This window comes from Mastomys coucha, chromosome X (assembly GCF_008632895.1).
Source record: "Mastomys coucha isolate ucsf_1 chromosome X, UCSF_Mcou_1, whole genome shotgun sequence".
Taxonomy (NCBI): Eukaryota; Metazoa; Chordata; class Mammalia; order Rodentia; family Muridae; genus Mastomys; species Mastomys coucha.
The window spans coordinates 96,126,087-96,135,719 of NC_045030.1; the positions used below are offsets into that span (position 1 = coordinate 96,126,087).

A 9,633-nucleotide genomic window follows, 5' to 3' on the forward strand; every position below is an offset into this window, starting at 1 on the left:
ATACAAAGTCCTCTAAGGAGTTCCTTGCAGGGAATTTGACTCTGAAATACATTTGCTGGTCTTCGCAACTTTTTGAACCTTGGTGTAATCCTCTATGACCCTGTGACTCTTGCATTCCTTGTGTGTGCAAAATGAGCAATATGTGGATAGTGATGACAATTTCTATTTTTAGCATGAGTTATAATAAATAGTCTACCATCTTTTGGCTGCAGATGCAGAGGCCTATGTAGGCCTTAATGACTGAAGCTTGGAAAATAATTATCTAGAGGTTTGTCTCTTGGATAATACCAAATCCAGTCAAGTTGGCCCTGGAGCTTTCAAATGGGTAGGACATTATTCTTATTGTCTTAGTGTAGAGTGAATAGTTTGTCTTCATTTGCACTAATCACTTTAACAGTTACTACCTCTTCATCTCTATCTGCAGCTAGTCTGTTCGTACCTTTGAAAGAGCTCACACTCCTTTCTAGCACTCTTTTCCTTGCCAACTGCACATTTTTCATATACTTTGGCTCCACTTTTTGTTCTCTAGTGCCATAAATCTGCTGTCTGGCTAAGAGCAATGAGGATGAATACTTTGCTGCACTGAATTTTTCCACAAACAACTTAATCCATTACTCTTATGTTCAGCCTGAAAATTTTAGGACATGGGCAGAACATGATCAATTCTTTGTCAGAATATAGCACAAATAAGTTGTAGCCAAGTTTCTGGTTTCCATCAGCCAATCCACATTTCCATTAGTATTTTGTTTTTTCAAATTTTGACCAGAATTTATCATTAAGCTCTTTTTATAATGTTCTTGGACTGCTGTAGCCCACAGTTCCAAACTCTTCCATATTCCTCTTACAAATCAATTTGCAGGGCCTATCACTGAAAGAACATTACATTGTGTTGGGTCTTCCTGAAGTTAGAAGTATAGGAAGTTGTGAGCCACTTGATGTGAGTGCTGGGTACCAAACTTGGGTTCTGTGTAAGACTTAGTCCTCTGAAAGAGTTGTATGTGCTCTTAATTGATTAGTCATCTCCCTAACCCTAAGAGGTGCTGTTGTAATCAAGAAGTTTAAGTCATATCTCAAGAACATGGCATGTGAGTAAAGACTGTAGGAATTGAGAGAAGAAAGCATAAGGATATCTTGAAGAAGGATAAAGCAGAGGCAACAAAATGTGCAAAAGCCCTGAGACAATCCAGCTCTTTGTAATAAATCAACTACATTAGATGGGATATTACGGAAATGACAAGATGGTGCAGCTGGAATAGAATGTTGAAAGACAAAAGGAGAAGAGAGGGTCAAAGAAGATATAGGGGCAGACAACACATGGTTTTGTGGGTCATGTGAAATACTTTTGAACTTGCTGAACATATATCTGTAGAGATTTGTTATTTAGTGAAATGTCTAGGGAAGTGTTGCAGCAAGACAAAAAATGGGATTAGGAAGGAGAATCTATTAATGATCCAGGTAAAAGGCAGTGACGTGATGAGAAGGATTTGGATTTGGCATGTGTTCTGAAAACAGAAGTAGCTGAACACTGTGATAACATCTTAGACAAAGATTGTGAGGGAAACAGTACCCACAAGACTCTGAGATAAATGCAGAAAATAGGGCTGGAGAGATGGCTCAGTGGTTAAGAGCATTGACTACTCTTCCAGAGGTCCTGAGTTCAATTCTCAGCTATCATGTCGTGGCTCACAACCATCCCTAATGGGATCTGATGCCCTCTTCTGGTGTGTCTAAGGAAAGCAATGGTGTACTCATATACAATAAATAAATAAATAATTAAATAAATAAATAAATAAATAAATAAAAGATGAAATATTTACTTATAAAAAAGGCAGAAAATAGACCCTTGGGTATGAACTTAGATATTTACTGGGCATATGGGCAACACTAGCTGGAAGCAGAAGTAGGATATACACCTAACCAGTATGGGTCCAAAAAATAGTTTCTCTGTTGCTGAAGTTTGCTTACAAAAGGTGGTGACTAGAGCAGGCCATGGAGGGCGGGTTTTGTTTTTACCTGTTCAAAGAATGTGAATTTGTTTGTATGCTGAGAGAAAAAGATCAATTAGTTAGAAGACAAAGAACCTGTCTCAGTGGGTTAAGGTGCTTGCCTCCAAGCCTAAATACTCAAGTTCCATTCCTACAATTCACTTAAAGGTGGAAGGAGAGATGACTCCACAAAATTAGCTTCTCATTTCAACATATGTGCTATGGTACACACTTAACAAATAAATCAAATATATGTGATTTAAATTTAAAAAAAGAAAGCAGGTTAATCTGTTGAGCATGTGTGTGGCTGGTGATAGATGGAATCTTGAGTAACTAAGGATGAGTTAATCTTGGTTAAAAGGGAGACTAGGAGGACTCAGTAGTATGTTGACACAAAAGTTAAAGATTTCACATCTATTTGCTCTAGAAAGTAGAAGACACTATAGTTCAAATTTGATAGTGAGAAGAAAATCAGAAGGTGGGAGAGATTTTAAGAAAACTTGAAAATACTACACAGGGTCAGACATTACTATTTTAGAAAATGGCTAGTTAATAAAGGCCCAAGGCAGCTACGTTCACCCCACTTGGTAGGTTTGTGAGGACCTACTCTTTTCTTTGAACCACTTAGCAGCAATGGATCTCAGTTTTCTAATCTATAAAATGGCCATGAATGAGATAAGGCTGTTAAATCAAATGAGTTAATCTACACAAGATGTTTATTTGAGCACATTCCTCAGCATATAAAAAGTATTTGAATGAACATAACTCTTAAATATTATACTTGATTGGTAAATGATAACTTTATATACAACTGAGAATATAATATTTTCATTAAATGTAGTATGATTACATCAAGATGATTGACACATCCATCATCTCATTTTCCTATCATTTTATGGATTGACATGTAAATTTTAATGTTAGTTATTTTGAAAAATATACTGCAAAATTATTAACTATAGTCATCCTTGTATACAACAGATATCAAAGTCTCCTGTCTATGTGAGAACTATATTCCTTTGATCAGTAATTCCCCACTCTATTTTTCCCCATGCCCTCAGTCTCTGAAAATAATCAGTACTCATTATGTTAAGAGAAATAACTCAGGCATAGAAAAGGAAGCAGTCAATGATATAACTTATATGTGGATTATAAAGATAAGTTGGTATCTCATAGAAGTTAAAAACAAAATTGTAATATTAGTTATAAAATGGCCAAGAAATTCTGCTTCTCTAATTCACATTAATTATACATAGTATTGTTGAACTATATAAACATTTCAAAAAGCTATACAGACTGAAAAATTTACCACAAAATTATAAATATTTAAGGAACTAATACTCTTAACCTGATTTAAGCATTAAACCATGTATAAATGTATTGAAATATCATGCACTTCATATACATGTACATTTTTATGTTTTTACATATAGATAAAAATAAACTTAAGGTTGAAAAATGTAAATAAAGAGAAAAATGGACAGGAAATAAGTCAAAGGAAGGAGAATGGAGAAGAAACCAGGGGTCATTTGATTTCTGAAATACAGTACTTTAGCCCAGAATAGAGAGACCATGTGGGGCTGAGCCACAAAGTTCTAGGAGTGTAATTTCTAGGAAAGAGGGCAATTCTGACTAGAAAAATGACTACTTTTTAAGTGAGGTATATGGTTCTAAAGTAGTTGCATTGAAGCAGTTTATCTATAAGCCAGAATACTGGAAGGGGTGGTCTCTGAACCAGATCCCACTCTTAGACTACCATGCACTGCTTTTATAATGAATATAGTCTTCTTATTGGACTCTCAAGGAGCTAGTAAGCAGGCTATAACCTGGATGATAGATATTGGTTTTGTTTGTTAGTTTGTTTTGTTTTGTTTTGTTTTCTCAAAGAGGAAAACATCTAGAACCCTCTTAAAGTATAAAGTACGTAAAACTTAACTTTGTGAAAGTTGGCAGAAGCAGCTGAGGGAAGGGAGGTACTAAACTCTTCTCACTGAGGGTCAGTGACAAGAAACAAAATGCCAAGGGGAGATTGTATTTAGTAATGTTGACTCAACTTACTTGTCACACTTCAGAGGGAAGATACTCTTGGAAGAGTTTTTAGAATGTGAGATGATCTAATCCAACCCTTGACCTATTGTCTACAAGGGACTAGTGAGATCTGGTGAGAGGAAAGGATAGGGGCACTAAGCTTTTCTTTTTTTATTGGATATTTATTTACATTTCAAATGTTATCTCCTTTCCTGGTTTCCCCTCCAGAAAACCCCTATTCCATCCTCCCTTCCCCTGCTTCTATGAGGGTGCTCCTTCACCCATCCACCCACCCACTCTAACCTCCCCACCCTGGCATTCCCTAACATTGGGGCATCAAGCCTTCAACTTTTCATGTGCAATGGAAATAGAAAAAGAGCACATAGAAGCAAGCTGGAGAGCTGCTGGTTTACCCCAAACATAGACACTAAATTTTGCCAGTGTCTCAGTCCCCTCATGTACTAAACAGGACTATTTCAGCTCCTCTTCATTATCCAAGATTTGATTCACATCAGTATTACTCTCAATTTCAAAGGCTTTTGAAATACCCAGTGTCCATATGTTTTCATGGGTCAACCAGAAAATATGTCTCACATACCTAAAAGAGGCCATTCTGGTTGTGTCCTATTCAAATGGGTATACTTTCCTAGACCCTAAACCAGATGGAGACACTGACATTAACTTCTAATCTCCAAAGGGAATAGTCAGCATGGGCTAGAGTAGATCCTAGAAAACCACTTTGAGAAGCTCACTTGGATTCTTTCATATTCTTAGATTTTTCAAAACCCTTTATCCAGGGCAGCAAACTCTTACTGAAAGCCATTGAGAAGGTACCACAATGGGTCCATCTTCTCTCTTCATTTTTGAGCAGTCAAGATCCCTGTGTTTGTCAGGACCAGACTTACGGTCATCTTTGACTATAGCTAATCAAATCCTTTCCCCAGTGGTCCTCTCCCATTCCTGAATATAAACAGAAGACACCACCACTAGGAATTACTTTGCTAAGGATTTTATTGTGGAGAATAATAAACCAGAAAAGTTATGAGGTGTATTATTCTCAAACAACCTGGGTTACCAGGTGTATTTTTTGGAGGTATCATGCATTAGGTTCCTGAGAAAGTTGAAAACTTATCATTGATGCTTGAGGTAGTTAATCAACACAGGGGGAATATCCAGCTGGTCGATGGCTTGTGGCTGGTTGGCCCGACACAAGGATCTGCGGATAACTAAACGGGCCTGGGACAGGAGTGTCCGTGGAGTGGCTGCAACAATGAGAAACAGATTATGAGCATCAATTCTCAGTGTACTTATTCTGCCCAAGTATACATCCATCTATTCTGCCATGGCTATTATAATAATGCCCTCTCCCTTCTAAGAACTGTCCCAACCATCTCCCAATGCATGGTAACATATACTGAGGCCTATAGAAGAGACGCTCAGGGCATCAAAAGAGTCAGTCTTTGGCAGATCTAAGACCAGAGACTGTATAAATGCTTCCTACACACCTCATCTTAGTAACCCTTTCACTCCTATGTAATTTTTAACCTTTCCTCCAGAGGGACCCCAGGAGAATGATGGAGCTATTTCTAGGTCAACCAAGAGGGAAGGTCTTGGCTGATGATTTGGAACCCCAAGACCTACGATAAAGAAGCCTATGTGGTATGCCTCATCACCTCTCACCTCGGGCTTGTAGCAGCAATTTGATGCCATTATCATCTTGTGAAGTTGGGTCCAAGGGAAGAGATGGAAGGTAGATGTTAGCTCCAAAATCTATTAAAAGCTGGATGTACTCTGGCTCACAATTATGATGAAGGCAGATTTCAAGGAGTGTGCGAGGCTGTGGAACACGACTTAAGAGGCCCTGATCAGTGCAGTTGTAATCAGGATCTGCCCCATAGAGCAGAAGCAGGCGGAAACAATCGAGGTGCCCATAGACTGCAGCCAAATAGAGGGGGCCAGAACAGGAAGCTATGTTTGATGCCCAGACTGGTAGTTTAGCCTTGACATTAGCCTCTGCACCATGCCCTAGGAGCTCCTGTAAGATGGCAAAAGCCCCATCACGTGAGGCAGTGAGAACAGGAGAGCAATTGTTGTAGATGCTACCACTAGGACAGGCACCCGCTTCTAAAAGCATTCTCACACACTCCAGATGACCATGACTAACAGCAGTGAAAAGGGGTGTTTGTGCTTTAACATCCAAGCTATCAACATCAGCACCATGTTCCAGTAGGACCTTCACACAATTTAAGTGACCATAAGAAGCTGCCAAACGCAAGGGTGTTCCAGGTATACCCCAGCCACTCCTGCTGTTGATGAACCGTTTATAACGTTCCTGGTGTAGAAGGTGGTCAAGAGTACAGGAGTCATTGTCATACACAGCTTGACTGAGAGCCTGTTTTTCCCCCATGTCAGTGTCCTCTTCCTCCTTTTCAGGTTGCAGAAGAGAGAAGATCTTGGAGATATCCATGAAGTTCATTCTGGTTTATTGGAAGACCACTATTCTCATTGCAAGGAGGAGGAAATTTCAGATCTGAGGGTAACAAAAAAGGCAGGAGGAGACTAAGCATCCTTCTCAATGCCATACTTTACTCTCTGACCTTCACCATTAGGGTACTCATCCCATGGGTGTCCTGTTTCCCAGTTTCAATTTTGTTTTAAGACACAAGATAGCTGTCAAGAAAAGTCAGGTCATTTTACAGCTTTGAGACTTAACATATACTGTTCTGCCTGCCCTTGAAACTCCTGGGAAGATTTCCTTGAGTACTTGGAGATTTCAAATGATCATAATTAGATTTCATCTACAAACAGACACATTCAATTCCTACTTACCTTTATGCCATTACTGAATCAAGGGTATGGCAAGGCCCTATATCCATCTGGTATTTCCACTATTGCTAATAGGGCATACCCCATAGATGGAGACTTGGAGATATATCTAACTCAGTTCCAAATGTGACATTAATGAGTTAGCCTAGGCCTGGCAGTTAGGAGGTCAATGGAACAAGAATTTGTGGTATTAAACTCTCATCCATGAGCTTTCTAATAACAATCTCAGTGGGTTAGCTCACAACACCACCTCTTGACATTTAAGATGAATTTAAACTTCTGCGCATCCCCTCATCCATGACTAAACAAAAATGTCCCTCTCTTGAGCTTTCTGTAACCTTGTTTCAGACTAAGACCCCCTGGGATTCTGGAAGAAAGGTACCTAACAAATTGATGCCAAGGGTATTGGCTGATTAAATGAAGAGGTGGCATCACAAAGAATAGAATTAAAATGAAGGCAAATTCATGGCAGAAACAACAGGTCCCCAGAGAAAGTTCTCTCTGATAATGACTAGCTCCCCCACCCCCAGCACTATTTCAAACCAAGAATTCCTTTTGATTGCTAATACCTCCTTAAAGCCTTCTAATTCTCCATCTTTTGACTCAAACCTTATTCCACTCTCTGTAAGATACAGTCTAGAGCTTTGACTCAAACCTCAACTCTTGTTCTCTCCATAGTCTTTACACCTCAGTGATACACTCAGCTTAAACCCTAACCATTACACTCCCTCTCTTGGTTCTCTAAGTGAAGTTTTCTCACCATAGTTGTAATTTTATCCAGTTGAGATGGCAGGATTTGCAGAGCTCAGATACCCTACTTTCCCAGATTTTTTAGCCTAGGTCCCAGGGACTCACACCTCCATTAATTTACTACCTACCCCCTTTGTTTGATAGGAGCCTCAGGTACATACCTCTTTAAAGGGTATAATGAGGTAGATGGGTGAGGTCACTCTCAACTTTAGCCCTGTCCTCACTTGCCAGCATATGATCTGAATATTTATTCTTAGGATCCAATGTAAATAAAATTATGGGAATTATTCAGACCTAAGTTTGTAACTCAGCTCTCTAAGATCCTAACAAGGCACCGTAGGCAAGCCTCTTCTCTTTTGTGACTTAGTTTCTTCAGCTACAAGACAGAAATAGTAACCCATGCTTTGTGGGGCAGCTAAGATAAAGATAACTACCTCTACATAAAAGTTTCAAAGATAAAGTGTATAACATTTTCAACCTCTTTGCACTAGGTCCTCTTCTTCAACTTAGTAAGTAAAACTCCATCACTTTTCTTTATCAAACATATCCAAACAGAAATCTATTATTTACATACCTAACTCCTACGTACTTCTTTACTCTGTGCAATGTGGCTTCATCCACCTTCAATCATAAAAAACACTTTAAAAAGATAATTTTTGTAACTAAATCTACCAGGATTTTTGAAAAATCTTTTTTGTCTCCTTTCCTTTCCTTTCCTTTCCTTTCCTTTCCTTTCCTTTCCTTTCCTTTCCTTTCCTTCCCTTCTTCCCTCCTTTCCCTTCCCTTCCCTTCTCTTCCCTTCCCTTCCCTTCTCTTCCCTTCCCTTTCCTTTCCTTCCTTCCTTCCTTCTTCCTTTTTTTCATGGTATTGGGATTGAACCCAGGGTTTCATGCATCCTAGAAAAGCAATTTACCACCTTCTGCTCACTTTGCAGACTTTTCTAAAGTATCTGTCTTTACTGAATGTTCTATCCTCTAAAACCACATCAGTGTCTTAAGGAGCTGATATTACTCCTTACAGTTCTTCACTGGAATATTTATGCTCCCCTGTTTTTTCGCCATCTTCTTCATTTCAATCTCATAGCTTTAGCCCCCATATTTATTCTAATGATTTCTAGTCTATTACACCACCACTCCACCCCCAGGTTTCTTTTCAGTTCCAGGTATGTATCTATTGAGTTTCTACAGGTACTTATCACTAGGATCATTACGACTATGAGACTTAATCCATTTCTCATTTCCTCTTCATCTATCAAACTAAATCTCCATGACATATCTTATTTCCCTATCTCTTACTACTCCCATTCAATTTGATCAAGTCAAATTTTCTGCCCTAGAGACTCTTTCAGATCATCTTCCTTAGAGTTTCATATCCATTCTACTACTTTATCTAGGCCTCCACTGTCTTGCCTCAACTGTTATAGTTATCTCCTAACTAGTTTCCTAAAATGGTAACATAAAAATACAAATATGATCAGGTGTGGTAATGCATGACTTTAATCCCATGCAGAGGTGGAGGCAAGGCAGAGAGGCAGAGACAGAAGAAAGGAGGCAGAGAGGCATAGGGGCAGAGGCAGATGGGTCTCTGTGAGTTTTAAGCCAGTCTAGTCTACAAACCTAGACAGCCAGGACTATTACATAGAGAAACTGTTGGAGATGGGAGGAGGCAAACAAACATAAAACAAATATGATCTATTCTAAACCAGTTAATAAGTTCTCCTTTCTTTGCTTTATTTTCTTCTTTTCAGTACTGAGGATTGATCATACAGTTTTTGTACATGCTATTGCTCTGTCACTGAACAACACCCCCAGCATTCTTTTTATGCTTTAATTTTGAGGCCGAGTTGGATTTGAACTTAGAATCTTATAATTTATAAACACTTTCAGTGGAATAGTAAGATACAATATTGACATATAAAACTCAACAGCCCTCCTGTATACTGACAAGGACCATGCTGAGAAAGAAACCATGAAACCGGGCTGGCGAGATGGCTCAGCGGGTAAGAGCACTGACTGCTCTTCTGAAGGTCCTGAGTTTGGATCCC

At 39.0% G+C, this 9,633-nt stretch overlaps 1 protein-coding gene across 2 annotated transcripts in view; it reads right to left on the bottom strand.

Moving 5' to 3' along the window:
* Window positions 1-5,006: 5,006 nt before the first annotated feature.
* The window catches only part of Asb12 (ankyrin repeat and SOCS box containing 12), a 25,526-nt gene continuing 20,899 nt past the window's right edge, over window positions 5,007-9,633 (bottom strand). For both annotated transcript variants that reach the window (XM_031375290.1, XM_031375280.1), the window contains 2 exons: window positions 5,694-6,543; window positions 5,007-5,275 (listed from right to left, as the gene is read on the bottom strand). In XM_031375290.1, the coding sequence (XP_031231150.1) occupies window positions 5,145-5,275; window positions 5,694-6,489 (927 nt within the window). In that variant the 5' untranslated portion in view covers window positions 6,490-6,543 and the 3' untranslated portion in view covers window positions 5,007-5,144. The remainder of the gene's footprint in view (window positions 5,276-5,693; window positions 6,544-9,633) is intronic.